This window comes from Heteronotia binoei, chromosome 5 (genome assembly GCF_032191835.1).
Source record: "Heteronotia binoei isolate CCM8104 ecotype False Entrance Well chromosome 5, APGP_CSIRO_Hbin_v1, whole genome shotgun sequence".
NCBI classification, from domain to species: Eukaryota; Metazoa; Chordata; class Lepidosauria; order Squamata; family Gekkonidae; genus Heteronotia; species Heteronotia binoei.
Genome location: NC_083227.1, coordinates 17,342,384 through 17,364,887, shown reverse-complemented (window position 1 = coordinate 17,364,887; position 22,504 = coordinate 17,342,384). Strand labels below are relative to the sequence as shown.

Sequence of the window (22,504 nt, the reverse complement as noted above, 5' to 3'; positions counted from 1 at the left end):
TGGAGGCAATGAAAATTTTAGTTGCATTACAGTAATAATACTGGAACGTCTATTATATTTTCAAGCTACTAAAAGGACATTAACATTTTAAACATATAGTCTAATGTTTAAGGGGGCCCACTTCATCAGGGGCCCACTTGCCATCGGGCATGCTGACACCCTGGCCAGTCCGCCACTGCTAGCAACTCTATCAACTAGATCCCTCTTCTCCAATCTCAGGGGAGGGACTGGAAAAGGAATCCAGAGACAATTCAAAGATCCGTGATTTCCTCTCTACGCCCCCCGCCCCCCCGCGCCTGCCTGTCTGCAGGAATCTTTGTTCTCTGTCAGCTTAACCCTTTGAGCGGCTGGTGCAAAAGTGACTTGAACTGATTCTGAATAGGCTCGAGTGGGGGGCGTGGGGGGGAGAATGAAAGAAAGGAGATTCAGACGGGGACCGGAGAAGGAATGATGCAGATCAAATAGCACGCTGAACCATTTTTTTTAAACTATCCCTATAAAAAGAGTAAAGAAATCAATCCATTCCAAGTCTGAAGCGCGTATATTCAATCCTTGGCCCTCTAACGGTTAAGCAACACACAGACAGGCAGAGCTGGCGTTGCCAGAAAGGAAGGGGAGGGGATCCTTTCAGCGGATGCATCTTCCTGACCTGCTCCCCCCCTCCCTCCCCCCCAATAACAAATCTGCAAATTGGGAGTTTGGGGGCTTCTCCTTCCCCCTTTCGAACCAGTGAGAGTCTACGCCCGCATTTCATAAGCAACAGATCTGGACTGATTCCGAAGTAAGTCTGCGGCTTTGCGTCTGGTTGAGAGAAGCTGGAGGAGGCCTAAGCGGGGAGTGCTACTGAACAGGGGGTTCTGGAGAGACAGAAGAAAGGGATGCCAGCCTCCAGGTGGGACCGGAAGGTCCCCTGGAAGTACAGCTCTTCTTCTGACTATAAAGATCAGTTCCCCCAGAGAAAATGGATACTCGGGAGGGGAGACTTTATGGCATTGTATCCCTCTGAGGTCCCTGTCCTCCCCAGGGTCTATCCCCAAATCTCCAGGAGTTGTTCAGCCTGGAGCTATCAACCCTTCCCCCCACCCCCTATTAGGGGCAAGCGGTACCTGGGCAACCCTAGAGAATAGGGTTGCCAGATCTGGGTTGGAAATTACCTGGAGACTTTGGGGGTGGATCCGGGAGAGGGTGGGCTTTGGGGAGGGGAGGGGCCTCAGCGTGGTACAATGCCCTAGAGCAGGGTTGTCAAACTCAGTTGTTATGAGGGCCAGATCTGACATAAATGAAACCATGTTGGGCCGGGCTGGGCTGTGTCGGGCCAGGCCATGTGTGTTCCTGTTTAAGATTAGGTATCAGAGATATAAACTTTTTAAAGGACACAGATAAACATGACAATTTTTTTTTAAAAAAAACCCTTAAAATAAAACATGCTTAAAACATTAGCACTTGTTGGTCTTAAAAGTGCTTTCTTTGTATTTCTCCCATGGGATCCAGGGAACTGGGCAAAAGAGGCTCTGACTCTTTCCCTCCCTCCCCAGGGGACCAGGAAGGGGAGGAGCCTCAACCAAAGGGGAAGAATCAAGGTTTTGCTCTGTAGCTCCTGTGTGATTGAGCAAACCTTTCAAAGCAAGTTGAGATGCAGAAGGAAGCAAGAGAGAGGGAGAAGGAAGCAGACAAAAGCCAGTTGCTCGGGGGCCTGATAGAAGCCTTCTGGGGGCCTGATTCACCCCCCAGGCCACATGTTTGACATCCCTGCCCTAGAGTCCACCCTTCCAAGCTGCCATTTTCTCTAGGGGAGCTGATCTCTGCCAGCTGGAGATCAGTTGTAAAAGCCAGAAATCTCCAGGCCCTGCCTGGAGGCTGGCAACCCTACTAGAGAAAGCACCCACCCCACCAGCCATTCTCTTTCTGCAGCAGGAAGCTGGGGGTGGGTGGGAATAAGGTAGCCAATTCTGGAACAAGTACCAGTGAACAGTCACTGCAGGCACTGGCTGGGATCAGGCTGGCTTCCATACCTGAAAAGCTTCACCTGTGGATTAAGGAACTTTTAAAGGTAGTTTGGCAACCCAGGCTGTACTTTTCAAGACACCTGGCAACCTGAAGCAGAGTTGCCATCAGGCCAGGAGAAAAGCTTATCCTTCCCCTAACAGCATCTAACAGCTTCTCTGTTTAAGAACCCAAGAAGAGTCCTGCTGGATCAGACCAGGGGGTCCATCTAGTCCAGCATCCTGTCTCACACGGTGGCCAACCAGTGCCTTTGCAGGCCAACAACAGGGCATAGAGAGGCCTAAGCCTTTCTCTAACGTTGCCTCCTGGCTCTGGGATTTAAAGGCTTAGTGCCTGTGAACATGGAGGTTCCCCTAAGACACCATGGCTGGTAGCCATTGATAGATTTATTCTCTATGTGTCTATTCCCCTTTTAAAGTGGTTTATTCCCCTTTTACAGCTGTTTAAAGGGGCAGAGCAGGTGTCCACCTCCCCCCCCAGCCCTGTTGGAAACCCTAATTATGCATGGAGAGGAGAGGTGCCATGGCTCAGCGGTAAAGCATCTGCTTGGAACACAGAAGGTCCCAGGTTCAAACTCTGACTTCTCCTATGGTAGCAGGTCACATGAAAGACCTCAGCCTGAGACCCTGGAGAGCTACTTCCTGTCTTGAGTATACACAAGTGACCTTGATAGACCAGTGGTTTGATTCAGTATGACACTTCCATGAGTTCCATGTATTCAATGGATTACACTAACCAGATTCAGGTAGGTATTTCTACTTGGGGAGGGTATACTGTGACATGGAGTTTTGCTCAGGCTGGTGTGCCTGCTGCAGCCCACTCCCCCCAGCTCTGGATTAGATTATTCTGTTTGTGAGGTTGCCTTTGAAGACTGTTCAGGGCCTTTAGCCGGATCAAAATGCAGTTAACAGGTCATTTCCTGGGATTTGTCAAATGCCTCATCTCTCTGGGGTTTTTTTTAAATCTTCACTGGCTTCCATTACATTTCTAGGTCAATCCAAGTGGGCAGCCGTGTTGTTCTGAAGCAGTAGAACAAAGTAGGAGTCAAGTGCATCTTTAAGACCAACGAAGTTTTATTCAGAATGTAAGCTTTCGTGTGCTCTAAGCACACTTCATCAGACGAGGAATCAGGAAGTGTGCTTGGAGTACACGAAAGCTTACATTCTGAATAAAACTTCGTTGGTCTTAAAGGTGCATTTAACTCCTACTTTGTTCTATTTCTAGGTCAGTTTGTGGTGTTGGTAATGGTGGTTGAAGGACCAATTTCCCTTTCCTTAGGAAGTGGTCTGTTCTTTCAAGCCATTGCTAGGGATCCTGCTGTGGTCATTGCCTGTCTCTCCTGGTCATTAACCACCTCCCAAATTCCTTTCCTGAAGGGCTGTTGGGGAGCGGGACCTCATAGAGGTGGCAGGGGCAGGGCCTCTGGTCAGCTTGGAATCATTAGCACTAGCAGAACCTATAAATTACTTTCATATAATGGATTAAGTCTAGTTGATGTGATGGACACATGCTTCCATGCATCTGATGAAGTGAGCTCCAACTTACAAACACTGCCATTCATGCATGTGAAGTGCCGTCATGTCACTTCCGACTTACAGTAACCCTATGAATGAATGACCTCCAAAAACTTACCATTCGCAAACTTGGTCAGGTCTTGCAAACTGAGGGCTCTGGCTTCCTTACTGAGTCAATCCATCTTGTGTTGGGTCTTCCTCTTTGCCTGCTGCCTTCCACTTTTCCTGTTATTGTCTTTTCCCAGTGGGTCTCTTCTTATTCCAGAACACACTATACTCTTTGTTTGTATTCCTTTCTTTCAGTGAAGAAGGTCTCTCTACAACAAATGAAGACCATCAACCTCTGAAAAACTTTTGGTTCAGCCTTGATTCTCAGTGACACGTTGTGGTGAAAATCCTGTCTCAGTGACACGTCGTGGTGGCAATCCTGTCTCAGTGACACGTCGTGGTGGGAATTCTGTGGAAACTGCCTTTGGCTTCCTTGTCTGAAACCAGTGGCTTTTGGTTGCCTCTTCAGATGAGAAGAAAGGCCTGAACTGAGCAAAGCTAGAGTTACCCATTGCAACAGAAAATGGCTGCCGAAAGGGCAAGAGGGTCCACAGTTCTGGGTTTCCATCTCCGGGCTCTTCTGCAGCAGGACACAACGGCAGCCATGAAAATGGAACGGCTGGTGCCGGAGAATCCTAAACCAGAGCTGGAATTGGGAGGATCCAGAGATGACCCTGATGACCCCCAGCCAGAGACGACTACTCAGGGTCGAACTGCAGCACAGCAGTGCATTAAACGGGAAACCGAAGAGGGTCCAGTGTCCCAGCGCTGGGAATCGCAAAGGATGGAGTTTGTGAAGATTGTTCAGTCCCATCCGTTGGGAGACCGAACCCCTCAGCGTCTAGAGATGACACCAACAAATGTTAAACAGAACTTCCCGGCCTTGTTTGAAGGAGCAGCAGCCACCAGCCCATGGGCTGATGAAGAGACAGAGGGTAGACCCATACTGGGACTGAACAGAACAGCCTCCAAGCCCAACCATGAGCCAGACTTCCCAGATCAAAAAGACCTTGACGACATTAAAGTGATCAAGATTGAAGAGCCTGGGAGTCCCGAGCTCCAACGGCAGCGCTTCAGGCAGTTCCGTTACCAGGAAGCTGCTGGCCCATGGGAGTCCTACTGCCGCCTCCGGGAGCTTTGCCACCAGTGGCTGATGCCAGAGAGCCACACCAAAGAGCAAATCCTAGAGCTGGTGATCCTGGAGCAGTTCTTGAGCATCCTGCCCCAAGAGATGCTGAGCTGGGTCCGGGAACGTGGGTCAGAAAACTGCATTCAGGCAGTGGCCTTGGCAGAGAATTTTCTCCTCAGGCAGCAAGAGGCCGAGAGGCAAGATCAGCAGGTGGGAGAATTCGTTTCTGGGCAGTCCAGGGTTGGGGAGGGAGGGTGAGATTTGGTTGCTTCTAAGAAGCGATGTTTCTTTGTTTCACATTTATCAGCACCAGGGGCCCTTTTGTAGAAAAATAGGTGGTGGAGCTCATTAGCGTAACTCATTAGCATATGCCCCCCACGCCAAAAGCAACTGTTGCACACACCATCTGTGCTGAGAGTTGAGTTCCTCCAGCCCAAATTAAGGGACTCAACAGCCAGAGTTCCAAGTGAGTTGATCCAGAGATTCCTTTATTACCACTAGTGGCAGGAGGAAAGACCCGTATCTCTCTATACCACCATCTTTCCTGCATCTTTCCTCAAACCCATCTTTACAAAAACATAGCATATTTATACAATTTCCAATAACAAAGCAGGTCTCGTTGATTGGTTACAAATCCTCGCTCTTAGCCTTTTGTGGTGTCTCATTGGCTTAAAGAAACCCATATCTACCAGGGTGAGGTAATTCCTTAGGGAGTTCTTTGTTCTTTACTCCCAATCTCCCGTCTTCCTGGCATCCAGCATCCTCCCGGTTTCTGGTTTCGTTCCAGAGAATGTGTCAGTACTCCTAATCTCTACTGCGTGGGCAAGATGGCTCCTTTCAGACTAGGAGGTCCTTCCTTGAGGCAGGGAGAAAAGCTTCCCTTATCAAAGGATTTTCTTTCATATATATTATGCTTAGCAAGGACTCTTAATAGAGGCCTATTGTCCATTGTTCCAGACCACTTCAGGCCTGGGATAGAGAGAGATAAAGCACTATGTACTTTTAAAGCAAGCCCTGCAAATATAATACTTTGAAGATAACAGTTCAAATGCAACGGTAGTGCAAGGTAGGTTGGAGCAAATGAGTTCTGTGATCTGGATTAGTGCAATTCTATCTGACACTCTGTCCATGCTCTAATGCAAATCTGAATCTGTGTCCTACAGCTCCCCTCTTTTAATCAAAATGGAGGCGAGATATCTACACTCCACTTTCATCAACCCCAGATCTTTCTCTGTGTATATTCCCTTCTCTTCTTTGTTCTCTTCCCCTGTGAGGAAAACCTCTGGTCATTGCTTTCAAGTGTGATATGAGCAAGGCTATACATTGAATACATTGAATGCAGGTGCAAAAGCATTACAAGCAAAAGCATACATGCATGGCAAGCATACATGAGGACAAGTTTGACCCTTGACCCCAGGCCTTGGAACCATTCCCAACACCTCCCAGTAGGTCCCAGAAATTCTTTTACAGATGGTGCCTCAAGTTAACCTCTGTTGCTCTTTCACATGTGCTTCAAGGGATTTGGGAATGGTCACTTGAGTTTAGACAATGAACTACAGTTCAGATAACACTTTCAAGCTCCTCACATCCATGATTTGCTCTAAGGAGCAAGACATCTATGGCCATCTTGGAGTGGCCCTCTCTGTTGTTCTGAGATCTCACCACTGACCACTTATGGCTTTTGATGTTTCACTTACTCCTGTTACCACCAGGCAAGCTAACCCATTTATGTTTATCCCATTCGCCGCTGCCAAGCCTAGCAGCCCAAACAAAGAGATAGCTAAGGCCATATATTCGGTATCTGTGAGTACACCGACTCCTGGTAAACAGCTCTCATCCAGGATTAGGCTCCTCTGAGTCCTGTCCCCTTGCATGTTTTTTTCTCCTGTGTGTGTGGTGTTCCCTCTTCCAGGGAATAATCAGTCTAGGAAGCTTGCCAAATATACAAGGATCTTGGTAAACCCTTCCTGGAATGTACCAGTCTACATAACAGAAACTGACCTATAGGCAGGTTTCTGTTTGACTCTGGGGAATAATATACCTTTTTGCATTTCAAATGTCTGTGCTTCCAAACTCAAACACTTCCCTTCTTGGTCTCATGTTACCCCTAATAAAAGCAATAATTTTGGAAAGCCCAATTGAAAGTCTAGCTGTCAGTTCTTGTGAGGGAGGTCCCGTCCACTGATAAACGAATTCCGGGCTAAATACCTCTGCAATTTGTTTTGACGGTTCTCTTTTGACCATTTTGGGCTCCCCACAGACAGGATGAAAGTGATTCATCTCCGAATAAAACATGGTGCATATGAGAGTTAGTGAGATTCAGACCTTTTGCTAGTCCCACCTCATTTGTTCTCATTTTCCATTCTGTTTTTTTCACCCCAAATACAAATTCCCAAGTGCAAATATATTTGCTAAGACTCACAAGGCAACCTACAGCTGCTTCAAAACTCAAGTTTCTGAAGGAACGCCTCATTTTCCTTTTCCTGCTCCTTTTTAACCTTTTCAGGTCCCAGTTTTGACCAACTCAAGTGGACCAGGCTGGTCTGCTTCTCCAGTTAACAATCCCTCCTAACTGCTTCATGCAGGGTCCCTGCAATGATAGCACTCAAACCCTCTCCCACTCCACCAGCCTCTCCCTTGTTCAAATGATGGAACCCAATCCCAAGGCGGTGAGCTGGGTTCTGGCTCAGTTCATGTTCCCCAAAACACACCTTCCATGAACTTTTCAAACCTTTCCCAATCACCCTGACCCTCCACAAGGTCCATGTATGTAACCAGCAACTTTCACCCTTCCCACGTTGTTCTGCGATATAGCCTCTCACACAGCTGCACAGTCCTGTGAGTGTTGTGTCCTCTGGACCCACTCCTCGGGACCTCCAGCCTGCTTCTGCTGATCCATGGAGACACCGCATGCTGGAGATGAGCCAAAGAACTCCGGGGAAGCTGAACTCAGCCTCTTGGCGGCTCTCGGTCCCCGAAGGTTGATTTTCTCCCATCCTGGTAGAGCCTTCTGGTAGAGCAGAAGTCTCTCTGTCCCATCTGGGTCCTTCTCCCATTTTTTTTTTTTTTTTATTTTGTGTGAAACCCCAGTGCATAAAATTACAATAGTTACTCAAGTTAAACATTAATAGATATCAGAAAGAAGAACATCAACCTAACTTTCATATAGTGAATACAAGAAAAGTAAAGCGATACAGTTTACAACGATATCAAATCAAATCAGCTAAACATTCATCATTTGCATAAATGGACTCCAAATCTCATTAAAACGACACATTTGTCTACGACCAGAAAACGATATTTTTTCAAAAGCTGCAAGTTTCAATAAGTCATCTTCCCAAAGAAGAATTGAAATTACATCATTTTGTTTCCAGTGTTTAAGAATTTGGCGTTTTGCTATCAACAGAGCCCTTCCTAACCATAATTTTTGCCCCTTCTTTAATTTCCATTCTTTCGGAAAAAAGTTTAGTATTAAGTGACTATCTTGCCATGGTAGTTGACGTTTAATTGTATCCTTTATTTTCAATAACACCTGTTGCCAAAAATTCTGAATCACCTCACAATTAAATAGCATATGTGTGAGATTCGCCTCTCTGCTCTTACATCTCCAACACTCTGCTGAGGATAGCATTGCTCTCTTAAACATACGAAGTGGGGTCCAATAAACTCTATGCAATACTTTCTGTTGTGTAGTTATCAACCTGATGTCCAGAGTGGACTTCCTAATTTTATTACAACAATCTTCCCATTGGTCCAAGTTCACGTGACATTGGACCTCTAGATTCCATTTTTGATTTAGTGCAGATAGGTCAGGTATTATAATCTCCTTCAGTATATTATACAACACTAAATTGGATTTCTTCTGCTCAAATGCCTCAGACAGTTGACCAAACAATGGCGGGCACTGTGATGCCGCCAACGCATCAGGCCCGAACACAGTTCGCAAGGCTTGTTTTATTTGCATAAAATTCCACTGATATAATGGTAAAGATGTTATTTGAGTTGGAAGTTCATAGTGTGCAATAAACTCATCCTCTTGATTTTTTAACTGATCCAAAGAAACAATACCGGCGTGCATCCACCGAAGCCAAAAAACCGGCTTATTGCCTATCTTAATTAAAGGATTGCCCCACAAAGAGGCTTTTTCATGCGAGAAAGGGTCAGCGTTAACCAGTTTCAATGTCAGCTCCCATACTTTTCTAGCTGAAGTAATTGATCTCAGTGGATGTTTTATCACAGAGAACGTCGAACCTAGTGCATAACATCCCTCCAATGGAAATATCATTGCGCCCTCAAGCGATGCCCAGGTCGGTGCGTTATCCAAGCTGACAAGATTCCACCATTTAACTGCAGCTAATAAAAGGGCTCTGTGATATAATAACAGGTTCGGAACCCCAAAACCACCTTCCTTCACCTCTCTCTGAAGCTTAAGCATAGAGATCTTAGGTCGACTGGAGCCCCAAATAAACTTAGATAGGATCCCATCGATTTTATTGAACCATTTCTTAGGGATTAGAATAGGAATGCCTCTCAAAATATAAATTAATTTTGGAAATATGCACATTTTTAAAGTATTAATTTTCCCCCATAATGACAGGGTCAAGCCATAATGACAGGATTCAATCCATAAGAACTTTATTTTTTCGGTTTTATCACATTTGAATTTTCCTCAATCATTGATAAAATGGATTAAATTACTATACCATAATCCATCATCCCGATTAAAAATTAATGATAATTTATCACCTCCTATTCGATTAAATCGCGGTGTGAGACAGGGGTGTCCTCTCTCACCTCTTATTTTCAATTTATGTATTGAACCTTTAGCGGCAGCCATTAGAAAATCTAAGGACGTCATAGGGATTAAATTTAAGAGTTTGGAATATAAACTTGCTTTATACGCAGATGATCTATTGCAGTTTGTGTCGAACCCTGAGCATTCTATCCCAGCTGTAATGACAATAATTGACAATTTCGGTAAGTTAGCTGGGTATAAAATAAACTGGTCTAAATCTGAGCTGATGCCATTAGGGTGTGGAAGTTTAGATTATAGCTCTTTCCAGTTAGCAGTTACAACAGGGCAGGTGAAATATTTAGGCCTTTTTTTGCCTAACGATCTATCGCAGCTAGTTAAGATTAATTTAGATAGGGTATTAACCAATATAACGACAGATCTAGAAAGGTGGAAGGGCTTGACCCTGTCATTACTGGGTCCTTCTCCCATGAACCACCCCAAAGGCATACTTAGAATCTGTATACTTAGAATCTGCCCTTTTGCTCTTTGAAGGGCCTGGTTTAAAACAAAAAAAATCTCCTCTGCCCATGCTGAAACTGTCTTTTCTGTCCCTACTATGTAACAGTGTACCTTTCATGAAACTGTTTCCATCAATATAGAGTTCCAAGTCTGCATTCTGGATGGGGATTTCTCTTAGGTCATGTTACCTCCCATTGTGGGTTAAGTCTCCCTCTGGCAACAGGATTCTGTTGGTTGCAGCCTCAAAAGTGATGTCATGAGTCAGCCACTTTGCTGTAAAAGAGATGCTATAGAGTGCAGATAATAAACATTGCAGGCCATGATTTCTCTGCTTGTAGGACTTACTTTCTGTGTTAGAATCCTATTGGGCCTTTCTCTCATGTATAAATAGTTGATTTCCCACTTGTCTTTATTCAGATGTTAGACAAGTCCTAGTTTTCTCTCTCCCCTGCCCCCACCAATATGCCTGTTGGGTATAATGTACAATGCTTTATTTCATCTATACTTTAAACACATGGAAATCATGTTTCTTTCTACGGAAGGGTGGATAAAGAGGAGGCAGCCAGAATTGTTGTCTTCTGTCTGTCGGTTTGCCAGCCATCCGTCTCCTCCCCTCTCCATTATCTGCTTTTTTTCCCTTCTGTGAAAGTATGTGAAAGTGCAGCCTTATCAATATCTCCTGGCTGGCTTGCCAGTTATGCTTTTTGTTATGCCTCTCCCATCCATTTCCCCCCCCTCTCAGCCGCTGGAATCTCTTCATGGCGGTGGTGAGTCTGTGGATATTTGCCCTCTAAACATTCTAAAAGTTCTATCTGCCTCATGTTGGGGTAAGCGTTCTTCGTCTGTATTTTTGGGTTCTGTATATTGTGGGATTTAGTGTCAGCTGCAGACTGGGCTCACAATGAGTTGCGGGCTCTCTGGCTTCTGGAAATGTATGAATGCCTAAGTACTTTACAGTTTGTAGACTGTTTTAAACCAAATGTAGGTTGTTTATTTTCCTAACTGAGCTTTTACGCTGGGACTCAAAAAGGAAGCTTTAGTTAGGGATGATGAGGAGGTGTGTGTACTAGAGGCTGCATCTTCAACTGTGAACCATCTATAATTCCCAAATGTAGCAGAATGCCCCCTTTCTGATTTGATTCCAATTCTCAAGGGTTCCCTCTCCTCTGCATCCAGATACTAGGGTGTTCCCCCTTCCTTCTGTAAATCCCTTTTCAATGCTAATTGAATTGTTATTCAGGCTGGAAAACAAGGCCTGCTGGGTTGCCTATAGCCTTCTTTCCCTCTAGTGACTTCCTTTCACTGAACTGCAAATCTGCCTTCAAAAGTGTTATAGGGCAGTCAGGAGTTAAACCTCATGGTCGCCTTCTGTAGGTATTCCTGAAGGGGACTCATGTATATTTGGACACCCACCCCTCTCCTCTCTCAAGCTTTTCTTTATTTGAGTCTGGGGTGGTGGTGCTGCATTTCTTTACTGCCGGCAAAACAAGCTGTGTCTACTCTAAGCCTTCTTCATGATTCAGGACCTTTTCTGTTAGGGAAAGGGAGAGAGAGGAGGTTTTGTCTTTCCTTTTACTGGTTTGGGGTCTGCTTGAGATATCCTGGAACTCTTTAAGTTGCCTCTCTGAATTGGCCCTTCCTCCCCGTCTTCTTGATCCTGCCCAACCCCCTTTTCTACCCACTCTCTGAGGGTTTTCCGTGTTTCTGTGATCATGTGCACGTGTGTGACAGGTTTTCTTCTTCCCTTGTATTTGCCCTCCCACTGCCTTTTCACCTTAAGCATGTGAGGTGTGCTGGAAAGTCAATGTTTTCTCCCTTTCCTCTTTGGAATTTCTAAAAGCTTTTCTGCTGGGGGTGGGTGGGCTCTGGCTAGATCTGCTATCAAGTGTTCTCCTTGACCCACAAGACTGATTCAGTGAGCGTGCCTCTGTGTTTACTTGACTTGAGTTAATGCCAGGTATGTCTTTTCCCCGGCTTCTGAGGCGGGAAAGGCTAGCTTTGGCAGTACTCCCTCCCACCAGAGTCTTAGAAGTCTAGGTGCCTAATCTTTTCTTCTCCAGCGTCTTGCTTCTTTTCCCCATAGGCACTCTTGAACCTTGATGGGTAGTTGGGAATAACAAATTCCCCCAACAGTCTCACTAATGTCCACTTTCCTTCTTCTGTCTCCAGACAGCTAGGGTGCCCATAAAAAACATTATTTCTTTGTCTCTTGCCGGGGGGGGGGGTGTGTGGAGGCAGTGAGTGATGCCGTTCCCACTTGCCCTTCTCTGCTGGCCTCTGCTGTTTTTTCCCCGCTTGTTTTTTTCTTTCTGGCAGGATCTGATCTAAGTCTTTTGTACTAGGTGGGGTAGCAGCCTTCCCTCCCTCCTGCGGCGCTTTCCCTTGGGGTTTCGAGGAAGGGGGTCTAGCATAACTTTCCCTTGATTGCTTTCCCTATTTCTTAGAGTCTGCCAACTCTTTCAGCTCTGATTTGTTTGTTCTTTTTTTCTCAACTCTACTCTCTTACCCTGCTTTCTTAACCGCATTATACCATATTGTACCATAACTCTGTTTTGGCAACAATCTCTTAATATCTGTTATCCGATTACTCTGTTTCTTGGGTAATTACTCTGCCGGCAAGAAGTAAAGGCATATGAGCCTTCTCAATGGAATAAGCTTTTATGGTTCCTGGCTACCATTCATGTCTTTATTCCCATTAGTCAGAATCCATCCCAGTTAAAAGTCTCAACTGTCACCACCAGTTTCTTAGTTTCCAATGCAAGAAAGGAGAGCCCTGGGCAAGTGAGGCCAGCTTGAGTTGGCTAGAGATCCAGCCAGTCCAAGCAGGCCTTGCTCACTGGGGCTCTCCTTGGCTCCTCCCCCCTCAGCCAAAAGGCCAGCAAGCCACTCTTTACCCAAAATCACATAAAAAGCAGAGAAAGGGTGGCGTGGGCTTCTCCAGGGGTTAATGAGGGCTGCTGGGGGCATGGCTAAGCCCCTGGTGGCTGACTGGCTGCCTGCTCTCCTAATCCAGGGATTGTTATGCAGCTGCACCTACTGTTCAATGGACAAAGTAGGTGGGGAGGAGGAGGAGGAACCCTCAGAAAGGTTCAGGAGCTGTACTCCTGTGAGCTCCTGCTGAATCTGAGGCCTGCTTGGCACACAAGTGGCAGAGCTTCTGCTCAGGAGTTTTCTGTGTACTTTTCTCCATCAGCCACCATTTTTCTGCACTTTTCCCTCTGCTGATATTTATTTTATTGACTGGATTTATAGCTCACTTTTCTCCCCAAAGAGGGTCTAGAGTGGCTTACAATGACTGAATAAACTATGGAATTTGCTGCCAGAGGATGTAGTGAGGGCCACAGGCATAGATGGCTTTAAAAGGCTTAGATCAGGGGTGTCAAACATGTGGCTCAGGGGCCAAATCAGGTCCCCAGAGGGCTCCTATCGGGCCCCCAAGCAACTGGCTCTTGCCTGCTTCTTTCTTCCTCTCTCTTGCTTCCTTCTGCATCTCAACTTGCTTTGCAAAACATGCTCAATCACATGGGAGCTACAGAGCAAACCTCTATTTTCTCCATTGGCTGAAGCTCCTCCCTTGGGGAGGAAAGGGGGAAGGCAGAGCTTGCTTTGCCAAGCTCTCTCAATTGCACAGCAGAGCTACTGAGCCAAGCCTCTCTTCCTTCTACTGCCTGAGGCTCCCCCCTTCATCCCCTGGGGAAGGAAGGAAAGAGCCAGAGCTTCCTTTGCCCAGTTCCCTAGATCTCATTGGAGAAATACAAAGAAAGCACCTTTAAGACCAATAAGTGCTAATGTTTTAAGCATGCTTTATTTTTTAAGTTTCTTTTTTAAAAAATGTTCGTGTGTTTTATAAAGTTTATATCTCTGTTACCTAATCTTAAATAAGTACACATGTGGCCAGCCCAACATGGCCCGGCCTGACAAGATCTTATTTATGTCAGATTTGGCCCTCATAACAAATGAATTCGACACCCCTGGCATAGACAGATTCATGGAGGATAGGCCTATCAGTAGCTGCTAGCCATGGTGAACAAAGGGGACCTTGATGTTCAGAGGAAGAAGAAAAAGAGGGATTATACCCCGCTTTCCTCTACTCTAAGGAGTCTCAAAGTAACCTAAAATCACATTCCCGTACTCTCTTCACAACAGTCACTTTGTGAGGTAGGTGGGGCTGAGAAAGTTCTGAGAGAACTGTGACTGGCCCAAGATCACCCAGCAGGCTTCATGTGTAGGAGGAGTGTGGAATCAAACCCCATTCACCATATTAGAGTCTGCCACTCTTAATCACTGCACCTTATTGGCTCTCTGAATACCAGCGATAAGAGGCAATATCAAGGGAAGGTGTCTATGCCTTGCTGTTGGCCCTCCAGAGGAACTGGCTGGCCACTGTGTGAGAGATGATGCTAGACTAGACAGACCACTGGTCTTATTCACCAGGGCTTTTCTTATGAAGAATCCTGGGAAAGTAGGAGAGGAACAGAGGCAGCAAATCCCTGAAACCCAATGCTAGATGTAACACCAGGGGAAGGCCTCAGACGCTATGCCCTGCTGTTGGCCCTCCAGAGGAACTGGTTGGCCACTGTGCAAGACTGGATGCTGGACTATATGGACCACTGGTTTGATCCTACAGACATTTCTTATGTTTTTGTGTTTATGTAACATTCTCTATTTTGCGCATTTTATCCTCACAACCACCCTTTAAAGTACATTAGGCTGAGAGTGTGTGACTGGCCCAAGGTAATCCATCAAGCTTCTTATGGAAAATAGGGGATTGGAATCTTGCTCTCCCAGAACCTAGTCTAACACTTTGGCCACCACACCAGATTGGCTGGCCACCAAGCTGCTGAGACACCAGGGAGCTTTTTTTGGGAAGAATTTTAAAAGGGCAATTGCTAGAACAATCACCTTTTTTTTTTTAGCACTTCAGTAGTGCTGTGGAGAAACAGTGACTGCAAGAAGCTGGTGGCAGGAAAATTATTATTATTAATTTATTAAATTTATGTATTGCCTCATCCCAGCCAATGGTGTCAATGTGGGTGAGACCTTTTTGTAAGGTAAGAAAAAGTGCCATGTTCTGTTCAGCATGATAATTCTGGATTGCACTCTCTCCAGAAAAACTGGTGCAAAGCAGGCTGGGAAAGAGAGTAAGGGATGGAGAGAAGATAAGTTGATCATGACCTAGAGCAGGTCATTGTGTGGCTGCTCTCTACCCCACCCCAAAATGTGCTGCAGTTTGCTCACCAAAATGGAAAGAAACCTCCATGTAGTAGCAATCTTTCTAGCTCTCCTTGCTTCCACTCAGATCTCTGTGCCTGGACTCAAAAGCTCATTCCTGTTTCAGGGCCCTGGGATGACACACGAGGCAGTTCCGCGGTTCCCGGTGAGTGATGGAACTTCACTGGAAATGGCTCTTGGTCACCTCTACAGAGAAGTCAAGCTGGAACACAACGGGGAAGCCTCTGTCTTCGGTAAGGAAGGGGGAGGGTTGTGTCTCAATGGGTTCGAGAGCCAGTTTGGTGTAGTGGTTAAGTGTGTGGACTCTTATCTGGGAGAACTGGGTTTGATTCCCCACTCCTCCACTTGCACCTGCTGGAATGGCCTTGGGTCAGCCATAGCTCTCTCAAGAGTTGTCCTTGAAAGGGCAGCTGCTGTTAGAGCTCTCTCGGCCCCACCTACCTCACAGGGTGTCTGTTGGCGGTGGAGGGGGGAGATTGTGAATTGCTCTGAGACTTTGAGATTCAGAGTATAGGGCAGGATATAAATCCAATCTCCTCCTCCTCTTCTTCTCCTCCTCCTCCTCCTTCTCACTTCACCTCACATGAATCTATTTATCAAATCTTTTGTTTTTCATGACGTCCCTCACTTGGACTCTTTGCAGGGCTTAAAATACTGTTATGCTGCCTACCCGAGGCACTGTTTTTCTCTAGTTTTTGTTTTTAAGTTTTGGATGCTTGAGCTTCTTTTTTTTGTCAGATAATAAGAAATTAATTTCAGAATAGCCCTTGTCCAAGCACAAACTTGTTATTCTTTTGACATGAGGGTGAAATGGACCCCAAAGTTGAAGGAAAAACCAACTGGGGTGGGCTGAGAATGTTACCAGCTCTTAGGTGGGGGGGACTCCACTTTTTATTATTTCTGTAACCAACTCATGGGGTGCCCCAATCCCAGAGCATTCCAGGCAAGAGAAGAATGGAGGTGGTTTGCTTTCCTCCATGTAGCCACCCCAGTTTTCTTTGGTGTTCTTGGTAACCATGAGTTAAGCTGGGCTACCCAAGACTGCTGTGAACAGTAAAGGAATAAGTCATTTATTTATTTGCTTTATAGAGAGTCCGTTTTTCTTAAGGCAGATTACAGAATTAGAAAACGCTATTGAAAACAGAACAAAGTTTGAGCCCAGAGATACTTTTAAGACCCACAAAGTTTAATTCTGGGTAGATGTTTTCCTGTGCATGCACTCTTCTTCAGATACATTGAAACTTCTTTCAGATACTTTGAAAATGTAAGTGAAGAATTGTGCATGTACAAGAAAGCTTCTACCCAGAATTAAACTTTGTGGGTCTTAAAGGTGCCACTGAATTCGAACTTTGTTCTAGTTGTGTTCTCTTCTTCTTACATACTCTTATCAGCCTTCCCCCTTTGTTGCTGCAGGTGCTTGGAAGCCAGCTGAGAACATCAGGATGTCCTCTGAACGAGGAAGAATTCAGGACTTGGAAGACTTTTCCAAACAAGCAGAGCCAAAGAGATTTCAGGGAAACGAAACAGAGGAACAAAGGAGTAACTCCTTCATCTCCCCAGCCGGAAGCCTTTACGAAATGGCCATCCAGCAAGCCATGCACAGAGAGAAGAAAAACACTAAGAAATTAGGGGAGAATTTGTTCCGAGACAAATCCCTCATGAACCGGCATTCGCGAACCCAGACGGGAGAGAAACTCTATGAGTGCTCGGACTGTGGGAAAGCATTTGTTTCCAAGTCTGGCTATGTTGTGCATTCAAGGATCCACAGTGGGGAGAAACCCTATGAATGCACGCACTGTGGCAAGAACTTCCGCCAGAGCTCACAGCTCAACAGCCACAGCAGGATCCATACGGGAGAGAAACCTTTCAAGTGCCTGGACTGTGGGAAGGGTTTTGGCCGGAGCTCCAACCTCATTTCACATCAGAGGATCCACACGGGGGAGAAACCCTATGCTTGCTCAGCCTGCAACAAACGCTTCTGCGACAAGTCCAGCCTAGTGAGGCACGAGAGGCTGCACACAGGGGATAACCCTTACAAATGCACCATGTGCGGTAAAAGCTTCAGCCAGAGCCATCACCTCATTACCCATCAGAGGAGCCACACGGGTGAAAAACCATACCGGTGTCCACACTGCAGCAAGAGTTTCTGCGATAAGTCAACCTACATTCGGCATCAGAAGAACCACACCGGGGAGAAGCCGTACAAATGCCCAGACTGCGGGGAGTGTTTCAGCCGAACCAAGCACTTCATCCGGCATCAGAATATTCACTCTGCCCGGGAGCTGTACCCATGTTTGGACTGCGGTGAGAGTTTTTGCCGCAAATCAAGCCTAAAGACGCACCAGAGGATCCACACTGGGGAGAAGCCCTTTGAGTGTGCCGACTGTGGGAAGAAGTTCAATCGCAGCACAAACCTGATCAGCCACCAGAGAATCCACACTGGAGAGAAACCATATGCCTGCACAGAGTGTGGAAAGAGGTTCAATCGTCGAGCGCACCTGATGGGCCATCAGAGGGTCCATGCGCAGAACAGAGAAAACCCTTAAGTGATCAGAGCTTGCAAAGATGTCCAGACAGGGTTGACTCTTCAATGTAGATCTAAAATAAAACAAATCGGATATTTTTAAAAACATTCAGGCTGCTTTTCCACTTTGAAAAAAGTCTTCAAAGCGCCAAATTGAACGATCAAGTAAAAGGCCAAAGAGAAGTGAAATCTGTGGAAACCATTGCAGGAAACCAGAGAGCAGTTAAATGCGGGAAAAGCAGCAGACAAGCAGATCCATCTGTCAAGACCTTAGGGGATAAAAAGGGACTGAAAGTGGAAATAATGTCAGCAGTTCGCCAATCTGCCTGAGTAGGAAGTGGACTGCTCCAGATCGATGGCCAACAGGTTGTTAACAGGGGCTCGCTGTGATTTATCTTGTGTACCCAAGACCTTTGTTAGGTCCCAGTTTGGTCCTGGGCACAATTCAAAGTGCTAGTGTTGACCTTTCAGTTCTGAAATGGGACTGAGGTATCTTGGGGGGCTGTCTCCACCGATCAACTGAGATTGTCATTGGAGGCCCTTTTTCTCAATCCCCCACCTTTTGGAGATGAGCCAGTGTTGACTGGACAAAGGACGTGTTCTGTGATTATGCCTCATGTAATGGAACTCCCTCCCAAGAGACGTTTGCCAGGCGCCTTCTTTGAGGAACCTCTTCCTCGCAACTCGTAATTGATTTGTGGAACTTGCCGCCTGGTGGATGTTGTGACAGCCACTAGCTTAGATGACCTGGGGGGAAGGACTTGACAAATTCCAATAGCTATTCCCAGAAGTCCATTGATGGCTATTTGCCATGGTAGTAGTGTAGAACTTCCATGTGGAGAGGCAGTGTATCTGTGAGTATGAGTTGCTTGGGGGCAAATAACAGGGGAGGGCAATTGTGTTCATGCCTGACTCTTGGGCTTCCAAATGCTATCAAGTTGGTCACTGTGGAGATCAAGGTGCTAGATGGACTTTTGGCCTGTTCCAGCAGGGCTTTTCTGGTGTGTTTTCAGGCACCAGGCAAAATTTGTGCTATTTGTGTATGAAGTGGTTTGTTCCCATCCCTCCTGCCCCCGCCCCTGCCCAGTTCCTCTTTGTTATTATTTTGGCTTGTGTGTGTAGGTTCCTGACTTTTCCTTCTTGTGCTGTTGTTTTACTTGCTGTTTTAGTTGCAAATGTTTAGACTGTTCTGAATGGTAGTTGCACTTGGGTTTTACTTATTATTCACTTCTATTACGTTGCTGTAAACTACCTTGAACATCTGTGGGGCAGAAAGGCAGCGTGAAGAAATGTGTTAAATAAACCCATGAACAAAATGACATGTCTCTCACCAGCTTTTCTCTTTCTCACTATTGATCATTGGTAGATTCAGGTGGGTGGCCGTGCTGGTCTGAAGCAACAGAACAAAATGGAGTCCAGTGCCACCTGTAAGACAAAAAAGTTTAATTCTGGGTATAGAATTTTGTGTGTGCGCATACTTCTTCAGATAATCTTCAGATAAATGTTGGGTTCTTTTTCCCTTCCACTCTTTTGCACACTCCAATAAAGCTCTTTCCCCCTAACAAACTGCCTCTCCTCTCAACCCTGTCTGTCTGTCTGTCTCTATCTCAATCTCTACCTCACCTTTCTTGTAACTTTCAGCTGCGGGTCATAAGTCAATCAGCTTTACTAATATTACTATTAAATGCAGTGAATGGTTTCAGGGTTAACACTACCAGATTTGTTTATTCGGGAAGATTTTGGTCAATGAAATGCCATGCCAGGCAACTCTCAGCATGAAATTAGAACAAGATAGAACTATGAAACCATTTTTAAAAGAAACCTAAAATTGTAGCCAGCAGCAGAATAAAAGGAATTAACACACACACAAACCCAGCAGAATTGGCAATGCATAGTAGAGTTATTAAAAGTAGCGAACTGTCCCCAGAGTCAAGCACTCTGCAATAGAATTTACAGAATGAATAGAATGCATAAAAATGAGGCTTGTTGGCTAAAACCCAAGCGTTGCCAAGTCCAGCATAGTGTTTCCATCTCCAGCTAAATGGATGTTGAAGGAAGTTCCTCAGACACAAGCTCAGAGACCAAGATTTTATTTAGTTAATTCATTTGTACCCCACCTTTCTCTCCATTGGGGATCCAAATCAGCCTACATAATTTTCCTCTCCTTCAGCATATCCTCACAACAACCCTATGAGGTAGGTCAGTCTGAGAGTGTGTGACTGGCTCAAGGTCACCCAACAAGTTGCACAAGGGGGGATTTGAACTCAGGTCTCTCAAGTGCTAGTTTAACACTCGTAACCACTGTATAACACTGACTCTCCCTTTCCTTTGTTCTGGTTAGAATGTAGGACAGAGTCTTAAAGGGTTTCCCCCCCTAATTAAAACTGGAAGCACATTTCATGTTTACAACTGTCTTCCTCTAAGCTATACTTCTGGAATATGTACAGTTAAAAATTATCCACATTCATTGGATGTAGTACACCTATAAATTGCTGTTTTGGCCTTGGCTCCTGATTGAGAAGAGTCATGGTCAGAGCAGTGACTGAAGCAGAGATGCAACAGGCAGCCTTCTTATGAAGGCAATGGTTCTTCTGTGGCAAGAGTGCTTGAATGCTCCAATCACAGTGGATATAGAGGTGGGCATGGCTGTTTTTGAGCAGGAACGCAGTTCCAGCTGGCTTGATGTCAGGAGGTATGACCACTATGAAAATGAGTTCCTGGTGGGCTTTTTCTACTAAAAAAGCCCTGGAGGTGGGGCAAAATTACTCATCCTGATGGAAGTTGGTTGAAAGGAAGCACAAATCATCTGTGACTAATGCAATATAGAGCCTCATCAAGGAGTAAATAATTATCCTAGATCAGGAGAAATAGAATATCAGTCACAAAGATGGGGCAGAATGCGTCACCTTCAATGGGGGCTAATTGGAAGGAGGCTAAATCAGAGCAGTAAATCATGCAGAGATATAGCAGGCAACCTCAACCTTCATAGGAGGGTACTTTGGGTTTGCAGGAGCTTTTGATTGCTTAATTATTTCTTCCCACACTGCCTACAACCTGGCCAACAGTGCTTCCTAGGTTTTCACACAAACAAACAGAAAACAGATGAAGACAGAGATGAGAAGGGAATAGTCTCTGGACATGAAGTTCAAAGGTGATAAAAACAAAGATTTTATTCAGAGGGTGGCAATCTTCCAGCAGAAGAGCAGCAAATCCTTAAATAGTGCGAGATTAAACACTCTAAAGGAGGAAGTTAATGCAGCAGTCTGAGGCTTCAAGTTCCTATGGGTGATTTTTTCTCCATGTATCATTTTTCTGTTTGCTCACAAGAACTTGTTTCCCTTTTCCAGACAAAATAGCTTGATGGTTTTACAAATATGTATTATACCATATTTGCTTGAAATAAAACCCTGACGGTAAGATGACAACCCTCTTTAAAATTAACATAATGATTTGGCATAACAGTGACTTGCACGCAAACAGCTTCCAGTGGTTGGTCTGTTGTGGAAGAGCAAGGTTCAAGTCCAGTGACACCATAAAGAGCAACAAAATTTCCCAGGGTGCAACCTTTGAGAGTCAAATCTGACAAAGGGAGCTTTGAGTCTCGAAAGTTTATATCCAAAAAACCCTTGTTGGTCTTTATGGAGTTACTGGATTCAAATCTTGTTCTTTTATGTGAATGTAAGATTTTTTAAAAAGCCCTCTCTTTTTGAGTGCCATACTTTTGTGTGTGTGTCTGTGTGGGGGGGAGACACTCTAGTCTTGTATTTGAGTAAATACTGTAAATCTACAAGGAAGATGGTTTTCTTTTCAGATAGATAAAGATGGGTATTTAGGACTATTTGCCATTCCATCCTATTGTTTGATGAAGTGTGATTTTAGCACATGAAAGCTTACATTCTGAATAAAACTTTGTTGGTCTTAAAGGTGCTACTTCACTCCTACTTTGTTCTATTGCTTCAGACCAACACAGCTGCCCACTTGGATCTATCTAGATGGGTAACAGTGTTTATCTGTAGCAGTAGAAAAGAGCAATAGTCTAGCAGCACTTTGAAGACTTACAAAATCTGGGGCAGGATATGAGCAAGGACTCACTCAACCTCATGCTCTTCTCTTTTCTACTTCTGCATGGATTTGCTTGGGCTTGCTAATCTGGCTATGTTGCAAAGTATTCTGGGATGCCAACTTTGGTCTCTAAGCCAAAGTAGATGTAAGGATGGGTAGCAATGTGGATTTGTACATGTTCACCCATTATGGCCTAAAGCCAAGTGTTACCAAAAGTGGTGTGTGGATATGGGGAGCTAAACCCTGCCCCCTCCCCCACCCTAGGTTGTCCCTAGGTTCTTCTCTCGTTTTGGTGTTGGAATCAGGCTGGCAGGAAAATCCATAAAGCAACAGAGTACAGCCAAGGTAAGGAAGAGGGGACAGAGTTTGGATTCTGTCACTACCGAGCATTGTCTTTTTCTTTAAAAATTGACCTTTTCCTATTTTAGACATGAGAGGCTGGTGTGGCGTATAAAATACACAGGACTTCCCAGCAACAGAGATGGTAGACATGGCCTGTACCACTTCAGATTGCAAATGGAGGTAATTGCATATTCTGCCCCCAACCAAATCCCTTGTTGGAGAAAACTAGCTTATCATGCTACCCATCTCCTTGATATGCTAGGTTTGAGCCTGCAGGTAATTCACTGAACATAGAAAATGAGAGTACCAAGGAGAAAGCTTGGGTGGTCCAGAAGTTAAAGTTGCAAGGAAATTTCCTGGAGGGCTCACTGCCCTGAAAGACTGCTTTTCCCTGA

General features: G+C 45.3%; 2 protein-coding genes across 2 annotated transcripts in view; one reads left to right on the top strand and one right to left on the bottom strand.

The window, feature by feature from the left end:
- LOC132571772 (uncharacterized) overlaps nt 1-22,504 on the bottom strand; it is a 165,207-nt gene that overhangs the window by 20,783 nt on the left and 121,920 nt on the right. The gene's annotated exons all lie outside the window — the stretch shown is intronic.
- Nucleotides 633-19,021, top strand: LOC132571076 (zinc finger protein 436-like). The gene is made up of 4 exons (XM_060237738.1): nt 633-781; nt 3,822-4,905; nt 15,288-15,414; nt 16,595-19,021. Exons 2-4 carry the CDS (start codon nt 4,090-4,092, stop codon nt 17,725-17,727), a joined length of 2,076 nt encoding a protein of 691 aa, XP_060093721.1. The 5' UTR covers nt 633-781; nt 3,822-4,089; the 3' UTR covers nt 17,728-19,021.

Bases quoted from the DNA above. Each gene is read 5' to 3' on its own strand.
- LOC132571076 (XM_060237738.1), top strand. From the start codon at position 4,090: ATGGCTGCCGAAAGGGCAAGAGGGTCCACAGTTCTGGGTTTCCATCTC. The intron at 4,906-15,287 runs GTGGGAGAATTC...TTCCTGTTTCAG, and splicing joins CCGAGAGGCAAGATCAGCAG to GGCCCTGGGATGACACACGA. The intron at 15,415-16,594 runs GTAAGGAAGGGG...TTGTTGCTGCAG, and splicing joins CGGGGAAGCCTCTGTCTTCG to GTGCTTGGAAGCCAGCTGAG.